The 26,492-nt window shown below is 39.0% G+C and overlaps 1 protein-coding gene and 1 pseudogene across 3 annotated transcripts in view; both read left to right on the top strand.

Annotated features, from left to right (window-relative positions):
• LOC140712183 (transcription factor BTF3 pseudogene) lies at window positions 1–21,797 on the top strand (annotated as a pseudogene).
• Window positions 1–26,492, top strand: part of PPP3CC (protein phosphatase 3 catalytic subunit gamma) — a 101,700-nt gene that overhangs the window by 36,332 nt on the left and 38,876 nt on the right. For all 3 annotated transcript variants that reach the window (XM_037983685.2, XM_037983683.2, XM_037983684.2), the window contains exon 4: window positions 21,806–21,917. In XM_037983685.2, coding sequence (XP_037839613.1) covers window positions 21,806–21,917 — 112 coding nt within the window. The remainder of the gene's footprint in view (window positions 1–21,805; window positions 21,918–26,492) is intronic.

Consider the following 26,492-nt stretch of genomic DNA (forward strand, 5'->3'; position numbering starts at 1 on the left):
TTAAACTAGATATGTTGGGACTATTATATTGTCTTTTTAAAAAGATGATTTCCATTCTTCAGTAGAAATTAAAATGAGAACTCTGGCAGAATTTATAAACTTTGTTACTTTCAAAATTAAAGTAGTAGAAATGTTTTCTTTGATAGAACAGTTATTCCTTTTTCAAAACCAGTAGAAAATCTGACAAATAGGCTATATATTAATATTAACCCAATTTTGCAAATAGTTAAATGTTCACTAACTTTTCCTCTTGAAGACAGTATACAGGATTGTATAAAAATGACATAAATTACTGTTCACCCTAAATGGAGTTTAGATTAGCTGACCTTAATTATAAGACTATAAGCTGCTGAGCTACAATTAACACGTAGATTAACTGCCAGTGCTAAATAAGCCCTAAGCTTTTTGTAGGAATAATGTCTGGTACTGGTGCACATAGTAAGCACTTAACAAATATTCACTGAAGGGGAAAAATGAGTTGTAGTTAATGAAAACTTATACTTTCCTTTTATATATTTTGAAAAAGGAAAGATAGGAACGTGGTTAGAATTAAATAGAAGTTTTTATGTGTAAAAGATAAAACTACTTTAGAACTTTATGCAAGGACTTGAGTACAGTGGAACCACAGCACATTCATACTTAATGTTTGTTGATTCAACTCTACATGCTGGCAAGTAAAAGAGAAAAAAACTTTTGAAATAGCGTGGGTAATAGAATTTGTAATGTGACCAAGAATAAGCTGTGAGCTGAGAAATTGAGTCTGCTTTCTGTCTTTGCTCTCTGTAGTCCTGCCTGCCCTCATTGTGTGAGAATCTCACTGTACTAAGTGTGCTTCTGGTGGTTATGTCATGCAGCCTCATTCCTAAATGCAAGTCAGCTCTCTTACCTGATGCCCAAGCAAAGGAGCAGCAGTTGCTCTATATAGCTGGAGAAAAAATAAGCAACAAAATGGATTTTTAGTTTTCAGTTAGATAGGCAGTCTAAATTCATGAGTCAGAAAAGTTCAATGTTGGCCGGGCACAGTGGCTTACACCTGTAATCCCAGCACTTTGGGAGGCCGAGGTGGGCAGATTATGAGATCAGAAGATCGAGACCATCCTTGCTAACACGGTGAAACCTCATCTCTACTAAAAATACAAAAAGTTAGCTGGGCGTGGTGGCGGGTGCCTGTAGTCCCAGCTACTCGGGAGGCTGAGGCAGGAGAATGGTGTGAACCCGGGAGGCAGAGCTTACAGTGAGCCGAGATTGCGCTACTGCACTCCAGCCTGGGTGGCAGAGCGAGACTCTGTCTCAAAAAAAGAAAAAAGAAAAAAGAAAAAAAAAAAAGTTCAATGTTAGCTGCCAGTGAGCAAAATTCATTGAGTGTCAAATTTGAGGACCAAAGTTAAAGGTAAAACCTGAGAAAATGGTAAAGCCCATTTTCCTGCTGCTCAGTAATTGTCCAAGGTCTCTAAATAGGTACCATGAATAGGTGGAGCTCATCCTTGCAGACTGTGTCACTGCAGAGCTTCCCTGTTGCCACTCATATCATGCATGTTTCAGTGGACAGTAAGTCAGATGTATGGACGTGGGGCCGCCCACAGTGGCTTATGCCTGTAATCCCAGCACTTTGGGAAGCCGAGGTGGGTGGATTACCTGAGGTCGGGAGTTCAAGACCAGCCTGGCAAACATGGTGAAACCTCATCTCTACTAAAAATACAAGAATTTGCCAGGCATGGTGGTGGGCACCTGTAATCCCAGCTACTTGGGAGGCTGAGGCAGGATAATCGCTTGAACCTGGGAGGTGGAGGTTGTAGTGAGCTGTCATGCCACTGCACTCCAGCCTGGGCAACAGAGTGAGACTCTGTCTCCAAAAAAAAGAAAGAAAGAAAGTATGGATGTTAGAAAGACACATTGAGTGTTTATTTCTTTGTGTGTTTGCTAGCATGAGGAGGTTTTAGAGGGTAAAGATTAGAAGAATTCAAAACTTAGTGAATTTCTAATTAGCCATTTTATTTTATTTTATTTTTTAAGAGATGGGGTCTTGCTATGTTGCCTAAGCTGGAGTACAGTGGCTATACACAGGTGTGATCATTTCGTACCTCAGCCTCCGACTCCTGGATTCAAGCCATCCTCCCGCCTCAGCTTCCTGAGTATCTGGAACTATAGATGCACACCACTGTGCCTGGCTAGTCATTTTGTTTAATAAAACAACTTTTTAAAAATTTATTTATTTTTTGAGACAGAGTTTCACTACTGTTGCCCAGGCTGGAGTGCAATGAGTGCAGTGGCACAATCTCGGCTCACTGCAACCTCCGCCTTCTGGGTTCAAGCAATTCTCCTGCCTTAGCCTCCCGAGTAGTTGGGATTACAGGCGCCTGCCACCATGCCCGGCTAATTTTTTGTATTTTTAGTAGAGACGGGGTTTCACCATCTTGGCCAGGCTGGTCTTGAACTCCTGACCTTGTGGTCCACCTGCCTCGGCCTCCCAAAGTGCTGGGATTACAGGTGTGAGCCACTGTGACTGGCAATAAAACAACCTTTTTTTTTTTTTTTTTGAGACAGAGTCTTGCTCTGTTACCCAGGCTGGAGTGTGGTGGCGCGATCTCAGCTCACTGCAAGCTCCGCCACCTGGGTTTTAAGCAGTTCTCTGCCTCTGCCTCCCAAGTAGTTGGGATTACAGGTGTTTGCCACCACATCTGGTTAATTTTTGTATTTTTAGTAGAGATGGGGTTTCACCGTCTTGGCCAGGCTGGTCTTGAACTCCTGAACTCGTGATCCACCTGCCTTGGCCTCCCAAAGTGTTGGGATTACAGGCATGAGCTACTGCGCCCAGCCTGAAACAACTTTTTAATGATAAATTATGCCAAATTATCTTCTGATTAACTCATATAACTTAAAATAACTTTAAAATAGTTTTAGTTCATTAATACATTCAATAAAGCACATAGAAAATATCAACGATTTTGTGCACATATATCATGTTCAGAATATTTTGTGTTATGCATTTTTTCCTCATCAATAAAGTTTCCTGAGTGCCAACTTTATGGTAGGCTATGAGAATAAAATAAAGAATAAAATTTATGCTCTGTAGGAGCTTCCAGTCTAATAGAAAAGATACACTTACGAATAGATTTTCATTATAATATAAAATGTGCTTTTTAAGTGTTTTTCACGTTAGGACCTAGCACAGTGCCTAACACATAGTAGGCACACAGTTAATATTTGTTGAATGGATGAATGTTAATAAATCATAGTTTGTATTTAGCTTTATCCTGTTAATTGCATGTTTGCTAACTTAAAGGGTTTTTTCTGCAATAACTTTAGAGATAAATGAATCAAAACTTTAAGGTGACAATGACATTTTATACCAGTGTTAAAACTGAAGTATGAGATCTATCTAGTGTTCATTGGAAGTCACTTTTTATAAACCACTAAGATTATAAACCTCTATAGGCTATAGCTTACTCTAACATGTTGCAAGTATACACTTGAAAAATAATTTTTTAATCAATATTCTTGATAACCATGAGTGTGATGTTTTTGTTTAATAGATGAAAATAAGGTCATGGAATTCTTATTAAAATTTTTTGTTATAAATAATTTATTTTTTAGTAGAAAAATTGGGAAATGCAGAATCTAGGAAACAAAAGCTTTCTACAAATCAGAGGTAATCACTGTTAATGTTTTATTATATTTTCTTACAGCCTTTTTTCTTCTTTTGCATTTGTATACATTTTGTTTTTAAGAAAATTGAGGGCATTTTGTATGCTCCTTTTCTGATCTTCTTTTTCTACTCAAGATTATATGGAAAGCATTTTTCTGTATTGTTAAGATTTCTCCAGAAGTGTAGTGTCAAAGTCAAATAAAATAGAGACAAATCTCTGAAATTAAAACATTTTATCTTGGAAGAAAAAAGACCACCTGGCCAACATGGTGAAACCTCATCTCTACTAAAAATACAAAAATTAGCCAGGTATGGTGGCAGGCGCCTGTAATCCCAGTTACTTGGGAGGCTGAGGTGGGAGAATGGCTTGAGCCTAGGAGGTGGAGGCTGCAGTGAGCCCAGATCACCCCAGTGCACTCCAGCCTGGGTGACTGAGCAAGACACTGTCTCAAAAAAAAAAAAAAAAGAAAGAAAAGAAAAAAATGCAGTTTGGGGCATACACACAGACTGAGCGGTCTTTGGTATGTCTGAAAAAAAAGAGAGGGTTAGGTTTTATGAGAAAGAAAAATGTTATGTATTGCTGTTTGCGAAAGTTCATTGACACTAGTAAGGTTCAGGAGAGCTGACAAGTTTTACTTAATTTCATGTAATCAATTTATATTCTGCTTGATCTCCATTAGTAGTTTCATGATTCCATCAGTTTATATTAGAGTTGTGGAAATTTTTATTTAGCCTATTGCTGTTAATGTTATCAGCAACCTATATTGAAGAATACTTGTTGAAGTCTTTTCCATGAATCTGACTGTGCATGTTTTTAGAGACAAAACAGTAACTGTGAATGACAAAAGCTTAGAACAACCATGGTTAAAAATCTGATGAAAGTTTACAATTGATAAGGAATTTTGTTATTTCTATTATAGATAGCATTTTAGGATACAATAATCAGAGTTAAGATGAAAACATATTAGGTTTTTATGAATTATACAATTTTTGAAACATTTATATTAACATACCCATAAATGCAACAAAAAGAAGATCTAATATCACTTACCATTTAAGTTTCTTATATAATTTACTAAATAAGCCTGATCATTTCATATCTCTGTAAGATGAGAGATACAGATCTTTTGAGGCTTTCCAGGGGTTGAACTGGAAAATCCCGAAGTTTATTTTATTTTATTTTATTTTATTTTTTTGAGATGGAGTCTCACTCTGTCACCCAGGCTGGAGTGCAGTGGTGCAATCTCAGCTCACTGCAACCTCCGCCTCCCAGGTTTAAGTGATTCTCCTGCCTCAACCTCCTGGGTAGCTGGGATTACAGCCCCCCGCCACCATGCCCAGCTAATATTTGTATTTTTAAAATAGAGATGGGGTTTCACCATATTGACCAGGCTGGTCTCGAACTCCTAATCTCAGGTGATCCACCTGCCTCAGCCTCCCAAAGTGCCAGGATTACAGGTGCGAGCCACTGCAGCCAGCCCCAAAGTTAATTTTAGGTCCAAAGTACTTGAGGCTGGTTACATTGGCTTAAGCCTGTAATCCCAGTTCTTTGGGAGGCCTAGATGGGAGGCTAACCTGTGTTTAGGAGTTAAAGACCAGCCTGAGCAAGACCTTGTCTCTACAAAAATAAAAAACAAAAAAAGACTTAATTGAGGGTTTGATTTTGGGGACGTTTGTCAAAGATGTCAGAAGGCTCAGAACATCTGATCAAAACAGAATCACACAGGTCACTATAAAATAATGGTCATTTGGCTATGTGCAGTGGCTCATGCCTGTAATCCCACACTTCGGGAGGCCGAGGCAGGTGGATCACCTGAGGTCAGGTGTTTGAGTCCAACTTGGCCAACATGGTGAAACCCCGTCTGTACTAAAAATACAAAAAAGTAGCCAGGCATGGTGGCGGGTGCCTGTAACTCCAGCTACTCGGGAGGCTGAGGCAGGAGAATCACTTGAACCTGGGAGGCAGAGGTTGCAGTGAGCCAAGATCGCGCCACTGCACTGCAGCCTGGGTAACAAGAGCCAAACTCTGTCTCAAGAAAAATAAATAAAAATAATAATCATCATCATCATTCGGCCAGTGATAATCAGAAGATTTCCAAAGTAATAAAGTTACATGGATGTAAAAAACTTTAACTTCCTTAAAGCTTAGTTTTCCTAAGTAATAAAATACCTAATAAGGGCAACACAGAAATTATCTTGATGAAATGCAAAAATTTTGTTTGTTTTTTTTTTTTAATACTTTAGATTCTGGGATACATGTACAGAACATGCAGGTTTGTTACATAGGTATCCATGTGCCATAGTGGTTTGCTGCATCCATCAACCTGTCATCTACGTTAGGTATTTCTCCTAATGCTATCCCTCCCCTAGCCCCCATCCACCGACAGGCCCCAGTGTATGATGTTCGCCTCCCTGTGTTCTCATTGTTGAGCTCCCATTTATGAGTGAGAACATGTGGTGTTTGGTTTTCTGTTCCTGTGTTAGTTTGTTGAGAATGATGGTTTCCAACTTCATCCATGTCCCTGCAAAGGACATGAACGCATCCTATTTTATGGCTGCATAGTACTCCATGGTGTATATGTGCCACATTTTCTTTATCCAGTCTATCATTGATGGGCATTTGGGTTGGTTCCAAGTCTTTACTATTGTGAATAGTGCTGCAATAGACATACGTGTGCATGTGTCTTTATAGTAGAATGATTTATAATCCTTGGGGTATATACCCAGTAATGGGATTACTGGGTCAAATGGTATTTCTGGTTTTAATCCTTGAGGAATCGCCACACTCTCTTCCACTGTGGTTGAACTAATTTACACTCCCGTCAACAGGGTAAAAGCGTTCCTGTTTCTCCACATCCTCTCCAGAATCTGTTATTTCCTGACTTTTTAATGATCGCCATTCTAACTGGCATGAGATGGTATCTCATTGTGGTTTTGATTTGGATTTTTCTAATGACCAGTGATGGTGAGCCTTTTTTCATATATTTATTGGCCGCATAAGTGTCTTCTTTTGAGAAGTGTCTGTTTATATCCTTTGCCCACTTTTTGATGGGGTTGTTTGTTTTTTTCTTGTAAATTTGTTTAAGTTCCTTGTAGATTCTGGATATTAGCCCTTTTTCAGATGGATAGGTTGCAAAAATTTTCTCACATTCTGTAGGTTACCTGTTCACTCTGTTGATAGTTTCTTTTGCTGTGCAGAAACTCTTTAGCTTAATTAGATTCCATTTGTCAATATTGGCTTTTGTTGCCATTGCTTTTGGTGTTTTAGTCTTGAAGTCTTTGCCCATGCCTATATCCTGAATGAAGCATATAAAAGTTTTGTTTCTTAAACAAACTACCAAAAAGGTAAAGAAAAACCTTCTGTAGTATGATTGTTTCTTCTTATGCTATGTTCACTTACATAACCTGGAAATCAAACCTGATGAAAAGAATACTTGAATTAATCAGACAGAGAAAGAATGTGCCCAAGATTATGAGTGTTGCAATTCAGATACATCAAGAAAAGTCAAGAATTACACTAGAGGGAAACATTGCTTTTCTAGGCTTTTAAGATAAACCTCTTAGTGTCAGATCGTAACAGTAGAGTTAGAATAGGAGAAAAAAAGTTACAGGAGCAGATGAAAAAGTTGGAGAGAGTCACCTTCTAGCCAAGCAAAAATATATACTTTTTCTTTTTTTTTTGAAACGGAGTCTCGCTCTGTCACCCAGGCTGGAGCGCAGTGGCCAGATCTCAGCTCACTGCAAGCTCCACCTCCCAGGTTTATGCCATTCTCCTGCCTCAGCCTCCCGAGTAGCTGGGACTACAGGCGTCCGCCACCTCACCCAGCTAGTTTTTTGTATTTTTTAGTAGAGACGGGATTTCACCATGTTAGCCAGGATGGTCTCGATCTCCTGACCTCGTGATCCGCCCGTCTCGGCCTCCCAAAGTGCCGGGATTACAGGCTTGAGCCACCGCGCCCGGCCAAAAAATATATACTTTTTCAAGTGGAGAAAGAACAGAAGGCAATATGTGACTTGCAATCATGTGCAGTGAAGGACAGCAAAATTTGAACTTCTGAGGTATACATCTGAGAAGTTTCAAAAAGAAACAGATTTCAGAATTAAGTATCAAAACCTCTTGCAGTTTTACTAAGAGAAAAATCAATACTTTAAGAAAAGCCCTGTTCTACCATAGGAGACCACATTTTTTAGTTTTATATTAGTGTCTTTTTAATATCAAGCTCAATCTTTAGCAAGACCATATGTCTTATTTATTTATTTATTTATTTATTTATTTATTTATTTATACAAAGTCTCACTCTGTCACCCAGGCTGGAGTGCAGTGGTACGATCTCGACTCACTGTAGCCTCTGCCTCCAAGGTTCATGCCATTCTCCTGCCTTAGCCTCCCGAGTAGCTGGGACTACAGGCATGTGCCACCACGCCCAGCTAGTTTTTTGTGTTTTTAGTAGAGATGGGGTTTCACAGTGTTAGCCAGGGTGGTCTCGATCTCCTGACCTTGTGATCTGCCTACCTTGGCCTCCCAAAGTGCTGGGATTACAGGCGTGAACCACTGCACCCAGCCCCATATGCCATTTTATTTTAATTATAGCCAGCTTGATCACATATAAAATTCCATTTATAAATTCCATTTTCACAAACCCTATTACAGTTTCGCTCAGACCATTAATGACATGCTTGGACTTTCTGCTTTGTCCTATATTTCCTTTCTTAAATAACCATTGTATTTTAGGACAAAAATTTGCCACATAAGATTCTTTATCATACAAAATTATTTCTCAATAAAGAACACATTTTAATGCCTATCTTATAATTAAAAAAATAAAATTTAAGAAACAGGGTCTTGCTCTGTCACCCAGACTGGAGTATAGTGGTGCAATCATAGCTCACTATAACCCTGAGCTCCTGGGCTCAAGCAATCCTTCTGCCTCAGCCATCCCAATTAGCTAGGATTACAGGTGTGTGCTGCCACACTTGGCTAATTTTTTTTTTTTTAATTTTTTTTGGAGATGGGTCTCACTGTGCTGTTCAGGCTGGCCTTGAACTTCTGGCTTCAGGATACCCTCCAACCTCAGCCTCCCAAAGTGCTAGGATTACAGGCATGTGCCACCACAGCCAGCTTTTATCAACAATTTTAAAAACAAGTAATTTATCAGAGATGTACTTAAGTCACAAGAACTGAAAAAAAATTTGGGTTAATTACTATATATTTTATATGAGCACTCATTTATTTAAACCAATCAGAATAAATTTTTTAGGGATTTCTGGCTGAATACATCAGATTTGATTATGTAGACACAGCATATAACATAGTATATATATAATATAAGCACATCTACACAGATATACATACTTATAAATAAATTCTTATGGCTTTTGTTTTAGAGTTTTGGTCATAAGATAGTAAAACACTCGCCAATTTATAAAAAACAGTTGGATCCAGATTATCTTTCTGACAAAATGGAATAAGGCCAAACTTAATGTTCTTTTCTAAAACTGACAATATTATAAGGGTTGTGAACTAAATTTTGAGTAACGTAGTTTGAGTCAGTTACCAATAAACTGGATTCGACACAGAACAGTTAATTGTGGAAATATGACTGAATTATCTTCTAACAAGATCTGTTCAGTATCTTCTTGGTCTCAATTCTTTATCCTTGAAGATAAAAGTGTTGCCATTCCTTTTACTATAGGCAGGCTGTCTTTACTTGGGAATTTCATTTTTGCAAAGGAAACAGCATGAAGGTCAAAATGATTTTCTTTAATATCTGCTGGTTTTAAGGGTTTTGCTTAAATGGTCAGTATGCCAGAATAGCCAAAGAGTTTTGAAAAAAGAGAGTTTAGTTTAGAAAAAGATGAGAGAAGGCAGAGCGGGAGGGGAGAGCTCTAGAGAGGAAAGTGTTTCAGCTAGCTTTGAGGGAGTATTTTTTTAGGAAGTCATTCTTTGAGTCCTGAATCCTTTTTTTTAGCCTTGAAATATCAATGAGATATGCATATCTTATTTGCTGTGTATTGTTTTATAACTGTGGTCTTTTAGTTTAAAGAACAACAGACTGTTTGAATGATCCTTATGATGTTTGAACATGTTACCAGCTGGAATCCCAGAAAATATCTTGGCATGTCTTTGAATTTTGAGAGCCCATTTTATTGTGGGTGCTCTGGTTTAATCCCAAATACACAAAAACCAATTAAATGTAAGCACTGAATTTGGAAAGGCCAAATAAACGCAAGCACAGATGGGAAAATAAAGTACCCACTTACCAAGAAGGACGATAAGAAGCCTTCTCCAACTGAAAGAAAAAAGAGAGATCCCAAGGCCTCAACCCAAAGGGAAAAGTCTCTTCCCTGAGACCCCATAGCCAGGGTCTACAAGGAGGAAGAGTCTTCCTTAGGAGATCTCTCAGCCAGATCAGACTAGAAGGGGAAAGACACCGTCCCATCCAAATCCCAGATAAAACAGAACTCAACCAAAATTGGGAGTTCAGTCCAAGAATGACTCACTAAGGGAAAAAGAGGCAGCTTGCAGAAGCTGGTAGGGGAGGGGGTGGCTTTCAGAGTGTGGCTGCCTCATACTGTAGTTCCAATGGCTGCTGATATTCTCTGAGATGAGTCAGCCTTAGACTCATACTTGACCAAGTGTATCAAAGTCAAATGAAACAATGAGATGAATCTCTGAAATTAAGATGTTTTATTTGTGAAGAAAGAATTGCAGTTTAGGGCATGCATGCCGACAGAGTGGTATGTCCGAAGAACAAAGAGAAGGTTAGAGGTTTTATGAAAAACAGAAATGTTACATACTGCTCCTTGAGAAAGTTCATCGGCACTAGTAAGATTCTGGAGAGCTTGCCAGTTTTGATTGATGAGTGATGGCCGTGGGTAAAATTAGCCTTAGAATTTCAGCAGATCATTTCAGTAGCCATTAGATAAAACTGGTTTCCAGTAATAGCAGGCAGTTTCAGCAGACATGCTTCCTGCAGATGAGTACATTTTTGGGGCTATGTTATATGTCCTGAGTGCTTCCCCCCGCCCCTGCCCTCTTGACTTTGTTTTAGTTGGGTATGACAGGAATAACCCAATTCAATTCATATGATCAACTTTCACAGTAGTTAATGATATAAATACCTTAATTTATTTCACCATTCCTCTACTGTTGGCAAAATAGGTTTATAGCAGGTCATGCTATTGCGTACATTTTCCCTCCATCTTCCCTACAAACAATATCTCTATTTTATTCAGATAAATGAGATTCGGGTTGCAGGGAGAACCTTAGATTTCAGGGAAGGAAGGCCCTTATCCCATCCCCAGGGAATGAATTCTGGTTGGTCTGAACTAGACAATCAATTTCCTGTCACTCATGACTAGTCTAGGGGTAAACACTAGATTTTCTTTTAACCAGTATAAAGGGAACTCAGCTGGGTTTTTGTTTGTTCACTTGCTTTTGGAAACACTCTTTCTTGATGAAAAGACTATTGCAAGGTTGAAGCTTTTGGACCCCCTTTCCACCATGTCACTTCATATGCGGATGTTGTACTGTAGCAGCCATGCTGTGACTATGAGGAGGAGACATGACTAAGGAGGAAAAAGCAGACCTGTCAATCGCAGATCACAGAGGTACAGAGGGCTTGGTTTCTTGGCAAAGATGTTGAACTAGTACACCAAACCTGAATATCTCATCTCCAGACTTGATGTTGTTTTTTTTTTGAGACAGAGTCTCACTCACTCTGTCGCCCAGGCTGGAGTGCAGTGGGGCACCATCTCAGCTCATTGCAACCTCTGCGTCCCAGGTTCAAGTGATCCTCCTGCCTCAGCCTCCCAAGTAGCTGGGATTACGGGCACCCACCACCACGCCTGGCTAATTTTTGTATTTTTAGTAGAGACGGGGTTTCACCATGTTGGCCAGGCTAGTTTCAAACTCCTGACCTCAGGAGATCTGCCTGCCTCAGCCTCCCAAAGTGCTGGGATTACAGGCATGAGCCACCGAGCCGGGCCCAGACTTTGTGTTTTATGAGATATTTAAATATTTTACACAACAGCAAGTTGGATTCGGTTATCACTTATATTTAAATGGTACAAGGTTGTTTTCCAATTATTTCCATTCTGCACATTGCTGAAGTTAACATCTTTTTGAATATATCTGTGATGGCATTTCAGATACTTAGATCAGAGTCTCACACATGAAGTAACTGGATGAAAGAGTAGATCATTTTTAAGACTTCTGTCGCTGATAAAACAGAATAGTGAAGTTTTATTTTTCTTTGAGCCTTTTGATGTTCCCTCTTCATTTGTACCTATTACAAAGTGCTGGCTGGGCACAGGGGCTCACGCCAGTAATCCTAGCACTTTGGGAGGCCAAGGAGGGTGGGTCATCTGAGGTGAGGAGTTCGAGACCAGCCTGGGCGACATGGTGAAACCCCGTCTCTACTAAAAATACAAAAAATTAACCACATGTGGTGATGCATGCCTGTAGTCCCAGCTACTCAGGAGGCTGAGGCAGGAGAATCGCATGAACCCTGGTGGTAGAGGTTACAGTGAGCCTAGATCATGCCCCTGCATTCTGGCCCAGGTGACCGAGTGAGACTCTGTCTGAAGAGAATAAAAATAAAAATAAAAACAAAGTGCTTCCTCTTCCTCTGTGAGAGAGGAAGCTAAATTTGAGTTTTCTTTAATTGATTTTGTGAGAAAAGAAAAGATTAAAGGGAACATTTTCAGCAAAGATATATTGTATTAAATGCACAGAAGCCACCAAAGAGAAAAATGTTATCAGATAACCAGGTGATATAAATGTTATTAGATGACCAATTGATGAACAGGTATTGACATACAGAAATGATTCTAGAGGCAGAGTAAAAATTCTGCTCACATAGAAGTGAAAAAGTAATTGAGTGGTTGAACAGATCTCTTGATAATCATGACCTTGTGATTGAACTATACAAGACAATTGTACAGTTGTGTCCTGCTACATAAAATAAGGAAATAAAACTTGAAATTAGAAGCCAAGAAGCACATCACCAAATGATATTGTACTATGGGTGGATTGTGCCTTTATATATTTCATTACCTCAAAAAGGTGAGTTAGAAGGCACAAATGTATACCCAAAGAAATCAAAAGATATATTGTGTTCTTGGTTGGGAAATGTAGGTATAGAAAAGATAAAGTGCTTTCTAAATTTATATATTGATTTAATATAACTTTTCCTTGGAATATTTTGTGAAAATTGGTATCTTGGTAATGAAATTTAACCCCTCAAAAGAATAAAGCCACATAAGGTTATTTATTTATATACGTCTGTATGTTTAAGCTTTATGATTATTTTGCAATATCTGTTCCAAAATGTGTGTATGCTTTAATGCAACAATTCCATTTTTGAGAACCTATGCTTTAGATGCATTCATAATTACATACAATGATGTTTAAATTGTTTGTCACAATGATTAAAAGTTTCTTTTGGCATTTGATAAACAGGCTTCAGGGATACAAAATACCCTGCAATGTGTAGGAGACTCCTGAACAACAAAGAATGAATGATTCTCAGGTTGTCAACAGTGCCTGTGTTAGATTCTGGGGATCTAATATGGAGATGCATAAGCAAAGTCCTTTACTGTATTTTCTGGTGACAGGGACTGCATCATGTATTTGTTTACCATCCATGAGAACCAAATCAGAGGAAGGGGCTAAGGCAGGACAGGAGCAGCTAACTTGGAGTGATCAGGGTAGGATCTTTTGAGGAGGCAATTTTTGAACAGAATGACCTGCGGGAACAAGCTGTGCATAGATCAAGGGAACTACATTCCAGGCAGAGGATACAACCAGTGTAAAAGCTCACAGGCAGAAGCAAGTCTAGGGCAGTCCATGTGTAGAAATGAGGCTGTCGAGGCTAGACAGAATAGTGAGTAAGGGAGAGATGGAAGAGATGCAGAGAGTTGGGCAGATAGATGATGTCAGGCCTAGTAAACCATGTCAGTGCATTTAGGTTTTATTCTGAATGTGCTAGGAAGTTATTGGAGGAATTTCTTTTTGAGCAGGGGAGCGACGTATTCACATTTATGTTTTAAAACAATTACTTTGGCTATTAAAAGGTCAGTTGACTTTTGGAGCCCAAAAGCAGGTGCAGGGAGACCAGTGAGGATTTAATCTAGTAGTATGGGTGAGAGATGTCAGTGATTAGATTAGGCATACTGAGAAACATTTGGATTCAGGATTTTGAAGTCTTTCCTTTTTGAGGAGGTGGGAAAGTCTCAGCTGAATTGATCGAGCTCCTCAGGTCATGGCACATTTCTCACCAGTCTTTGCGAAGTCCCTGTTTCTTGTTTTATTCTTTTTGTCCTTATCTGTCATCTCTGAGTTCCCTACTCTCTCTCCCCAGTAAATACATGCTTCTACTATATTTAATATATGCTTCAGAATACATCTAATATATATATGAATGAATGATTTCTCAGATTGTCAACAGTGCCTGTGTTAGATTCTGGGGAGCTAACATGGAGATGCACAAGCAAACTCCTTTATTGTATTTTCTAGTGAGAGGGACAGCATATATATATATTATATATGTTATATATATTATATACATATAAATATATACATATATAATAAATAAATATATATATATTCATTAATTTGAGACAGAGTCTTGCTCTGTCTTCCAGGCTGGAGTGCAGTTGCGTGATCTTGGCTCACTGCAACCTCCACCTCCCAGGTTCAAGCAATTCTCCTGCCTCAGCCTCCCCAGTAACTGGGATTACAGGCACATGCTACCATGCCCAGCAATTTTTTTTGTATTTTTAGTAGGAACGGGGTTTCACCATGTTAGCCAGGATGGTCTCGATCTCCTGACCTCGTGATCCACCTACCTCGGCCTCCCAAAGTGCTGGGATTACAGGCATGAGCTGCCACACCCAGCCAATACATCTAATATATTAATTTTTTAATATATAGAACTTTTACAGATAAAATATTTTAATTTTATGTAAGTGATATGATGCTGTCCAGTGGTCCTGAAATGTTACCGTACATCATTATTACCTGGAAAGCTTGTGCAAACACAGGTTGCAGGGCCCTGACCCTGTTTCTGATTCATCAGGCCTGGGGTGGAACCTGGCAATCTATATTCTGTCGGGTTCCCAGGTGATGCTGCTTATCACACTTTGAGATGAATGTGACTATACTTTGAGAACCACTGTTGTAGTGCTATTTATACTGTTGACTTTTTTCACTTACCACTGTGGTTTTAAGGTACCCAAGTTACTAGTATAGGTGCCTCTAGTTGATTGTTTTCTGCCTGTTGTATAGAATTTCATAGTATTTATCTGTGACACTTTCATTCTCTGTTCTGCTTGGTGGACACCTAGTTTAACTCCAATTTCTTTCTAAAATGAACACTGCTATGATGAACACCTTCATATAAATCTACCATGGTTTAATGTCTGTAGGGTTTATGAACAAAATGGGATTGCCAGGAGAAAGGGTGAGTGCATTCATACTTGAACTGAGCATTGATTGCCAAATGGCTCTTCAGAATGGCTGTGCAAGTCTCTATTCCTCCCAGTAGCACTGAAGAATTCCTATTTCCTCACATCCCTCCTTCCAGAATATGATTTTATCTCATATTATAATACTTGCCAATATAATGGGTATAAAGTAGTGTTCTACTGTTTTAATTAATGTTTCTCTAATTACTAATAAAATTAAGCATCTCATATGGCAACCATTCAGCTCTTGCACTCACTCTCAGGAGTTTCTTATATGACCTTTCAGAGATAAGTTAAACATATACTAGCATATTTGAAAATCTAATGAAAAAATAGTGTACTTGTCACTGTACATTGCCCTTTAAGTGCTGCTTTATCTGAGTCCCACAGATTTGGATTATGTATTGCTTTCATTATCATTCAGTATTTTATATTTTAAGAATTTTCTTAATAAAGTAGTATGTTTTTTCTTTACAGTCATGTAGGATTTTTTTAGAGCTAGTATTTTGTTACTGATTATTGACTTAATGTAATTTGAAGAACATGATTGGAATAATATTCATTCTTTGAAATGTATTGATACTCCTTGTGGTATAGTACAGAGTAGATTTTTGTGATTGTCCCATATATACTTGGAAAGAATGTGTATTCTCTACTTGTTGAGCTATTCTTTATAACTTTGACTATATTTGTCTGCTTGCACTATCAGTTACTTTCAGCATTGTGTCAAAATTTCCAACCACAATTACAGTGTCATGCATCACTTAATAAGGAGGGTACAGTCTGAGAAATGGGTGCCGATTTTGCTGTTGTGAAATCTTCATACAGTGTACCTACATAAACCTGGATGGTATAGCCTGCTACACACCTAGGCTACATGGTATAGCCTGTTGCTCGCAGGCTACAGACCTGTACAGCATGTTATTGTGCTGAATACTGTAGGCAGTTGTAACACAAGGGTAAGTATTGTGTGTCTAAACATATCTAGACATAGAAAAGATATAGTAAAAAAAATATAAAAAATGGAATACCTGTATAAAGTACTTATCATGAATGAATTGTACAGGACTGAAAGTTGCTCTGGGTGAATCAGTGAATGATGAGTGAATGTGAAATCCTAAGACATTGCTGTATACTACCAGATACTTCATAAACACTGTACACTTACACTGCTCTAAATTTATTAAAAAGTATTTTTCTTTCTTCAATAATAAATTAGTCTTAGCTTACTGTAACTTTTTACTTTGTAAGATTTTTAATTTTGAGCTGCCATCTTGCGTACCCTGTGTGTGTGCACCTAATCTCAGCTGGTCCACCTGAGACCCCCTAAGCACCAACCCTAGCCCCCTGCGTGGCCCGTTATCTGCTGAGAGAAGATGAAAGAAACATTTATGAGCCAGGAAAAACTCGCCAAACTGCAGGCACAAGTGCGCATTGGTGGAAAAGGAACCACTTGCAGAAAGAAGGTGGTTCGTAGAACAGCCACAGCAGATGATAAAAAACTTCAGTTCTCCTTAAAGAAGTTAGGGGTAAACAATATCTCTGGTATTGAAGAGGTGAATATGTTTACAAACCAAGGAACAGTGATCCACTTTAACAACAGAGATGCCAGCAAACACTTTCACCGTTACAGGCCATGCTGAGACAAAGCAGCTGATGGAAATGCTCCCCAGCATCTTAAGCCAGCTTGGTGCAGACTGTCTGACTAGTTTAAGGAGACTGGCTGAAGCTCTGCCCAAACAGTCTGTGGATGGAAAAGCACCACTTGCTACTGTAAAGGATGATGATGATGAAGTTCCAGATCTTGTGGAGAATTTTGATGAGGCTTCCAAGCATGAGGCAAACTGAATTGAGTCAACTTCTGAAGATAAAACTTGAAGAAGTTACTGGGAGCTGCTATTTTATATTATGACTGCTTTTTAAGAAATTTTTGTTTATGGATCTGATAAAATCTAGATTTCTAATATTTTTAAGCTCAAGCCCCTTGGACACTGCAGCTCTTTTCAGTTTTTGCTTATGCACAATTCATTCTTTGCAGCTAATTAAGCCGAAGAAGCCTGGGAATCAAGTTTGAAACGAAGGTTAATAAAGTTCTTTGCCTAGTATACCCCCCAAAAAAATTTTTTTTAATTTTTTTAACTTTTTGACTCTTTTGTAATACCACTTAGCTTATAAGTGGTATTATGAGTGAATGTGAAGGCCTAAGACTTATGCAGCTGTACAAAAATATTTTTGCTTATATTTTTATTCTGTAAACTTTATTAAAAAATTGTTTTACTTTTAAAATTTTTTGGTAAGAATGAAGACACACACACACACCACACACACGTGCATGTGCGCCTAGGCCTACAGAGGGTCAGGATCATCAGTATCACTGTCTTTCACCTCCACATCTTGTCCCACTGGAAGGCCTTCAGGGGCAATAACAGTCATGGAGCTGTCATGTCTTATAACAGTGTCTTCTGCTAGAATCCCTCCTGAAGGACCTGCCTGGGGATGTTTTACAGTGAGCCTTTTTCTTTTATAAATAGAAGGAACAAACTTGAAAATAATTATAAAAAGTATGGTATAGTAAATGCACAAACCAGTAAATTTATCATTAGGTATTTTGTACTGTACGTAATTGTATGTGCTATACTTTTATATGACTGGCAGTGTAGTAGGTTTTTTTTTACCTCAGCATCAATACAAACATGTAATGCCTGCATGTAGACATTATGATGGTTACATCACTAGGATGTGGGAATTTTTCAGTTCCATTTTAATTTTATGGGACCATTGTCCTGTATGTGGTGTGTTGTTGACTGTAACAGCATTACGTGGTGCCTGACTATATTGATTTATCTGTTTCTCAACATAGTCCTCTGTATTAGTTCTTTTTCATGCTGCTGATAAAGACATGCCCAAAATTGGGAACAAAAAGAGATTTAATTGGACTTAACAGATCCACATGGCTGGGGAGGCCTCAGAATCATGGCGGGAGGCAAAAGGCAGAAGGTACTTCTTACATGGCGGTGGCAAGAATGAGGAAGAAGCAGAAGTGGAAACCCCTGATAAACCCATCAGATCTCATGAGACTTTTTCACTATTACAAGAATAGCACAGGAAAGACCGGCCCCCATGATTCAGTTACTGTCCCCTGGGTGTGGGAATTCTGGTAGCTACCATTCAAGTTGAGATTTGGGTGGGGACACTGCCAAAGCATATTAGCCTCTCAATTTTTGCTTGTGTTTTGAGGCTGTGAAATATATACAGAATATTTCATAATTGGTGTATACAATTGATTATCATCATTCATGGGTTCTGTATCTGCAAATATGCCTTTGCCTCCTTGCTAAAATTTATTTGTAACCTCAAATCAATACAGTGCTTTTGTAGTCACTGGTAGACATGTGGAGAGTGATCTACTACTTTGAGTCTCCCAACACACATGTTGCCACCTCAGACCAAACAAGGCCACACTCTCCCTTCTTGTTTTAGCTCTCATGCTTTAAACAAGTATTCTTTTCATAGTCTATTTAGTGCCTGAATGCCTGCTATAGGTAACCAATCTCTTTAGTTTTTGGGTTTATCTTTCCTGCATTTTTTATGTACAAAGGAGATACATACATATGAATTTCATATATCTTCTTTATTATATAGAGGGTGGCATACTATAGCTACTCTTGTACTTTTTTTAGGAGACAGAGTCTCACGGTGTCACCCAGGTTGGAGTGCAGTGGCATGATCATGATCATAGCTCACTATAGCCTCAAACTCCTTGCCTCAAGGGATCCTCCTGCCTCAGCCTCCTGAATAGCTGGGACTACAGGCATGTGACTACCATATCTGGCTAATTTTTAAATGTTTTGTAGAGATAGGATCTTGCTGTGTTGCCCAGGTTGGTCTTAAACTCCTGGCCTCAAAGCTATCGTCCTGCCTTGGCCTCCTAAAGCACTGGGATTGCATTTGTGAGCCATTATGCCCAGCCATACTTTGCTTTTTTCATCTAAAAATATATCCTGGAAATCACTCTAAATCAGTTTATAGAGATCTTCCTCATCCTTGTGCTTTATTGTTTGAGCATATCATAGCTTAGCCTCTCTCCTGTGCGTGGTCATTTAGGTTGTTCCTAATGTTTTACTATTACACACATGCTACAGTCTTGTGCATATTTATTTTCATATTGTTGGAAGTGTATCTTCAGGGTAGATTCCTAGAAGTGGGTCAAAAGTTAAATGAATGTGTAGTTTTGTCAGTTTGGCCAAATTGTTTTTTACTATGCAAATTATATTATTATTATTATTATTTTGGGGATGGAGTTTTGCTCTGTCGCCCAGGCTGGAGTGCAATGGCGTGATCTCAGCTTACTGCAACTTCTACCTCCCAGGTTCAAGCGATTCTCCTGCCTCAGCCTCCTGAGTAGCTGGGATTATAGGCACCTGTCACCATGCCCAGCAAATTTTTGTATGTTTAGTAGAGGCGAGGTTTCACCATGTTGGCCAGGCTGGTCTCAAACTCCTGACCTCAGGTTATCTGCCTGCCTCAGCCTCCCAAAGTGCTGGGATTGCAGGTGTGAGCCACCGCAGCTGACCTATATTCATTTTTGTGTGGTCAAGTTTACCAATCTTTTATTTTATTGTGTCTGGATTTTTAGTCATTGGTTACACAGTTCTTACCTATATCAATTTTGACCTACACTGGGCTTAAGAACTCACTCATGTTTTCTTCTAGAACTTGTGTGGTTTTATCTTTTTACATTTAGATTGCTCATCCTTTTGTTGTTTATTGTACATTGTGTAAGATGTGGTTCTAACTTTATCTTTTTTTTTAAATGGCAGCCACCTGACCCAGAGCCATTTATTTAAAAGTTCATCATTATTACTGTGATTTGAGATACCACCTTTATTATTTACCATGTTTTTATAGGTACTTTTATACTATTATCTGTAGTATAAAATTCCACTGGTATATTTATCTACATAAGGCCAGTATCACTGTTTTGATTATAGACGTTTGTATGTTTTAACATCTGGTAGGGCTAGTCTGCCCTCATGGTGTCTCTTTTTAACGTTTTCGTGGCTTTTCTTTCTTGCATGTTCATATTTCCATGTTAATTTTAGTGTCAACTTGTCTAACTCCATAAAATAGCTTGTTTGTATTTTTCTTGGAATTTCAATGACTTAAATTAGGGAGAACTGTAATCTTTTTTTTTTTTTTTTTTTTGAGGCAGAGTCTCGCTCTGTCACCCAGACTGGAATGCAGTGGCGTGATCATGGCTCACTGCAACCTCAGCCTCCCAGGTTCCAGTGATTCTCCTGCCTCAGCCTCCCAGGTAGCTGGGATTACAGGCACTCGCCACTACACCTGGCTAATTTTTGTATTTTTAGTAGAGACGGGATTTCACCATCTTGGCCAGGCTGGTCTCGAACTCCTGACCTCAGGTGATCCGCCCACTTTGGCCTCCCAAAGTGCTAGGATTACAGGCATAAGCCACTGTGCCTGGCCGAGAACTGTAATCTTTTCATGTTGATTTATTGTATCCAAAAACAAGGAATGTCTTTCCATTATTTCGTGTCTACTTTTATGTCTTATAGAGACATTTAAATTTTTTTCTTGTATGGATTTTACACATTTCTTGTTAAATTTATTCCTGTGTCTTTAGGCCTCTTTGTTGCTGTTACAAATGGGGATTTTTCTGCCATGATGTTCTGTTGATTGTTTCTATATAAAAGGTCTCTTTTTGTTTGTTTGTTTTGAGACAGAGTTTTGCTCTTGTTGCCCAGACTGGAGTGCAGTGGCGTGATCTCGGCTTGTGGCAACCTCTGCCTCCCGGGTTCAAGCAATTCTCGTGCCTCAGCCTCCCAAGTAGCTGAGATTACAGGCATGTGCCACCATGCCCGGATAATTTTGTATTTTTAGGAGAGACGGGTTTTCTCCATGTTGGTCAGGGTAGTCTCGAACTCCCAACCTCAGGTGATCTGCCCACCTCAGCCTCCCAAAGTGCTGAGATTACAGGTATGAGCCACTGCGCCTGGCCCTATTTTTTTTTTTTTTTTTAAGATGGCGTCTCCCTATGTTGCCCAGGTTGGCCTTGAACTCCTGGGCTGAAGTGAGCCACCTGCCTTAGCCTCCTGAGTAGCTGGAACCACATGCGTGCCGCTGTGCCCCACGGTATTGATTTTGTATGTTAATTTTATATCCTGCTGCTTTACTGAATTATTTTATTATTTGAGTTAGTTTTACTGATTTTTGGGGGTTATATCTGCAAATAGAGATAGTTTTATTTTTTACCCATTCTTAACCCTCTAATTGAGGTGTAATTCAATTGGCTAATACCCTTACACCAGTTTTGAACAGTAGCAGAGATAGTAAATATTCTTGCCTTGTTCCTGGTCTTAGTGGAAATGCCTTTAGTGTTTCAGAATTAAATAAAATACAGGTTTTAGGACTAATATATGTGTGAGTGGCTTTCTGAGAGAGTTCTAGATATTTAGATAAAACATGAGAACAGAGATTAGAGAGAGATTTCTGTGAAAGCTACTCTATACTCTGTCAATTTCTAGGGCAATAAGTATATCACATTCAAAAGGTTTCATTTTTCAGTTTGGGACTAACAGTGATATATGCCATTACAGCAAGTCATTTGAATTATATAAATTGTGTCTATGCATTATAATGGTCACAAAGAAAATTTTATCTGTCTTATAGTGTGTGCTGTATTTATGGAGTTTAAAGATTAATCATCCCAAAACATTGTTCCTGCTTCGGGGAAATCATGAATGCAGGCATCTTACAGACTATTTCACCTTCAAACAGGAATGTAAGTATAATCACTCCTCCAGAACTTTTTTACTTACCCTTTAACCTGTCCCAAGTAAATCAAACATAAAGAAAAAGAACTAATGGAATTCAAATGCTTCCTGTCCTGTTGTTATTTTTTTCACCTGCGAAGAACTAAGACTATCTTCTAAGGCATTTATTTTGAATATAACTTTTGGGTTCCCCCTTGTTTAAAAAATAATTCATTTGGGATATTTGGAAAGCATAGAGAAGTCTAAAGAAGATACAAGTGTCCATAATCAGGTTGCAGTGAGCCGAGATCACGCCACTCTACTCCAGCCTGGGCAACAAAGCAAGATTCCGTCTCAAAAAAAAAAAAAAAGTGTTGGTAATCATGCCACTTAGAAGTAATCACTGTTATCACACTATTTGAAATATGGTCTTCCGTTCTTTTTCATTATTATGAAATAGTTCAGGTATATATATATATATCTATCTGTATATATTTTTAAAATAAAATTGGGCTCATATGTAGTGTTTAATACATTTCTGTTTCACCTAATATAGTAGCATTTTTTCCATATCATTAAATATTTTTGACAACATGGCTTGTGTTATTTTAATTTTTTTAAAGTATTCTATCTTACAAATGCACAATCATATATGTAGCCAATTTACTAACAATCATAGGTTAGGTTGTTTCTAACTGTAAGTACTACTGTAATAGTAAAAAGTTTAATATAAAAGTAGAATTATTGGCTGGGCGTGGTGGCTCATGCCTGTAATCCCAGCACTTTGGGAGACCGAGGCAGGTGGATCACAAGGTCAGGAGTTCAAGACCAGCCTGGCCAACATGGTGAAACCCCTGTCTCTACTCAAAATACAAAAATTAGCTGGGTGTGGTGGTGTGCGCCTGTAATCCCAGCTACTCAGGAAGCTGAGGCAGGAGAATGACTTGAATCCAGGAGACAGAGGTTGTGGTGAGCTGAGATCCTGCCACTGCACTCCAGCCTGGGCAACAGAGCGAGACTCTGACTCAAAAAAAAAAAAAGTAGAATTATTTTGAAAGTCAGAACATTACTTGCTGATTTAAAAAACAACACAGTGGGAGGCTGAGGCTAGATGATTCCTTCAGCCCAGGAGTTTTAGACTAGCCTTGGCAATACAGCGAGATGCTGTCTCAAAAAAAACAAACTCATAGGCGGTGGCTCAAGCCTGTAATCCCAGCACTTTGGGAGGCCGAGACGGGCGGATCACTAGGTCAGGAGATCAAGACCATCCTGGCTAACCCGGTGAAACCCCGTCTCTACTAAAAAATACAAAAAAAATCTAGCCGGGCGAGGTGGCGGGCGCCTGTAGTCCCAGCTACTCGGGAGTCTCGAGGCAGGAGAATGGCGTGAACCCGGGAGGCGGAGCTTGCAGTGAGCTGAGATCCGGCCACTGCACTCCAACCTGGGCGACAGAGCGAAACTCCGCCTCAAAAAAAAAAAAAAAAAAAAAAAAAAAAAAACAGATTTCCTTGACTAGCATCTAGTACTCATAATTGGCTGCTCACTGACACACAGTATGATGCTGACTATGTTGGGGATGTTTGGGAGATCCTGCCCCAGGGCATTTGCATTTTTAGTTCTTCTTTTCCCAGATCTCTATCTGCTTATAAGACATACATTCTATTTCATTCATGTCATTTCTTCCGAGATTTTCTCCTCTGGTTGCTTTTTAAATCATAATCTCATCATTTTACCCTCATACCCTGTTTCTTTTCATAGTGTTTATCAACACCTGAGATTTATGTATATTTATTAGTTGACTGTCTTTCTCTGCCACCAGAATGTAAGCTTCATGCCAGCAGGGATACGTTTTGTTCACTGTTGTTTTCCCCAACACCCACAACAGTATTAGTTGCTCATCGAAGTTGCTTAATAAATGCTGGTTGAGTTCATTTGAGTGAATGAGCATCTATGATTTGTATCTTCAGAACAAACTCTCAAAAAAGAATTTCTGGGTTAGAGGGCACGCACATTTTAAAGACTTTTGACATACTCTGAAGTAGTCTTCCAGAAAATATGTATATTGGGTTATACGCCAAAAATTTTTTTTATTTTTGTGATGAAAGTACTGAAATAAACAAAAGCAAAATTTTACCTGTTTTGACTTCTAAAATGTTAGCATATTCTCTATAAAATAAACTAAACTAATCTCTTGGGTCCCATCTGGCTCTAAAATCTACCCCTTTTAACGAATCCTGAATGTATAAATATACTTTAGTGTTTGTATGGTTGATATTTTGATCATGGATTTCATTTTGTATCTTACTCAGATTTTTCTGCAGATTATTATCTTAGAAGAATCTATTATAAACTTTTTTTTTTTTTTTTTTTTTTTTTTGAGACAGAGTCTCACTCTGTCATCCAGGCTGGAGTGCAGTGGCCGGGATCTCAGCTCACTGCAAGCTCCGCCTCCCAGGTTTACGCCATTCTCCTGCCTCAGCCTCCCGAGTAGCTGGGACTACAGGCGCCCGCCACCTCGCCCGGCTAGTTTTTTGTATTTTTAGTAGAGACGGGGTTTCACTGTGTTAGCCAGGATGGTCTCGATCTCCTGACCTTGTGATCTGCCCGTCTTGGCCTCCCAAAGTGCTGGGATCCAAAAATAATTTTCAAAGTTAAAAAAACTTTTACATTTGTTTTCAGAGACTCAGAGTTTATTCATCTGCCACAGATCCGTTTACTGACAGGTAGATTGCTATTTATAGTGTGTCATACGCTCATATGAATTCTCGCTACCAGTAGCTTCTTACATTGGAGATGGCAGTTGTAATGACAGCCTCCCTCCTATTAGAGCCTCAAAGAAAAGGTCTTTGTTATTAAGAGAAATTTTAGAGGATAATCACTTTTTAAAAAGTCCTTCTGTCAAAAAAGTCAGCTACAAGAGGGCAAGATACAGATCCTTGGATTAAACACTTTAAATTAGCACATAATTACTGGGAAGTTTTAAATCTACTGTTGGTGGATGTTTAAATTGGTGTAGGCTGAGCATGGTGGCTCATGCCTATAATCCCAGTACTTTTGGAGGCTGAGGTAAGTGGATCACTTGAGCCCAAGAGTTCAAGACCAGCCTGGTCAACATGTTGAAACCCCATCTCTACAAAAAAAAAAAGCACAAAAAATTAGCTGTGCATAGAGGCACTCACCTGTAGTCCCAGCTACTCAGGAGGCTGATTGAGGTGGGAGGATCACCTGAGCTCAGGAGTTTGAGGCTATAGTGAGCCGTGATCACCACTACCCTCCAGCCTGGGAGACAGAGTGAGACCCTGTCTCAACAACAACAACAACAAAGATGTAAAGTATTTGAAGAGCAATTTTGTAATATATATATAAATTTTAAGTGCATATCCCCTTGATCTGGCAATTTCATTTGTAGGAATTTATTATGCAGATTGTATTACTTTTTGAATGCTGCATAAAAAATTATCACAAATTTAGTGGCTTAAAATAACACATTTATTATCTCATAGTTATTGTAGGTCAGAAGTCCAGGCCACAGTGCGGCTAGATTCTCTGTATAGAATCTCACTGAAATCAAGCTGTTTCCAGGGTTTCAGTTCTCACCTGGGGCTTAGGGTCTTTATCCAAGGTCACTTGTTGGCAGTCCTTGTAACTGTAGGATTAAGGTCCCTGTTGTCTTGTTAGCTGTTGACTAGGGATGACTCTCAGCTTCTAGATATTGCTTGCAGTTCCATAACATGTAGCCTCCAGTGGTAGTTCGCAATATGAATGTTTGCTTTTTTCCGGGCCGCCCTGAATGCATCTCTCTGACGTTCTCTTCTGTGATCAGCTAGCTGGAAAGAAACCCTCACTCAGTTTTTAAAAGGCTCATCTTAGGTCAAGCATGGTGGCTCATGCCTGTAATTCCAGCACTTTGGGAAGCCAAAGGGGAGAGGATCACTGAGACCAGGAGTTCAAGACTAGCCTGAGCAACATAGTGAGACCTCCTCTCTACCAAAAAGAAAATTAAAAACTTAAAATTCAGTCAGCCTGCATGGTGGTGCAAGCCTGTAGTCCCAGCCATTTAAGAAGCTGAGACTGAAGGATAGATTGAGCGTAGGTGTTTGAGATTACAGTGGGCTATGATTGTGCCACTGCATTCTAGCCTGAGTGACAGAGTGAGACCCTGTCCCTAAAAATAAATAAGTAAATAAATAAATAAATGTTCACCTGATTAGATCAGGCCCTCCCAAGGTAGTCTTTCTTTTGCCATATAATGGGACAAAATAATGGGAGTCTCATCATACTTACAGTTTTCATCCACTGAAAGAGGAGTGGATTATACATACAAAGATGTAGGTCAATTCAGGTCATTTTAGAATTCATCTACCACACAAATATACTCACAAAAAGACAGTAAGATACGGATGCTTAAGGATGTTCACTGCAGTGTTAATTTTAACAGCAACAACAAAAAGATAATCTAAATGTTGACAAGACAGTGATTAATAATACTTTTAACTTTTAATACTTTTAATGCTTTTTAACAATGGAATGCTAGGCAGCTATTGAAAGACCAAGGTGGCCAGGTGCAGTGGCTTATGCCACACTTTGGGAGCCTGAGATGGGGG

This window comes from Chlorocebus sabaeus, chromosome 8 (genome assembly GCF_047675955.1).
Source record: "Chlorocebus sabaeus isolate Y175 chromosome 8, mChlSab1.0.hap1, whole genome shotgun sequence".
In the NCBI taxonomy this organism is placed as follows: Eukaryota; Metazoa; Chordata; class Mammalia; order Primates; family Cercopithecidae; genus Chlorocebus; species Chlorocebus sabaeus.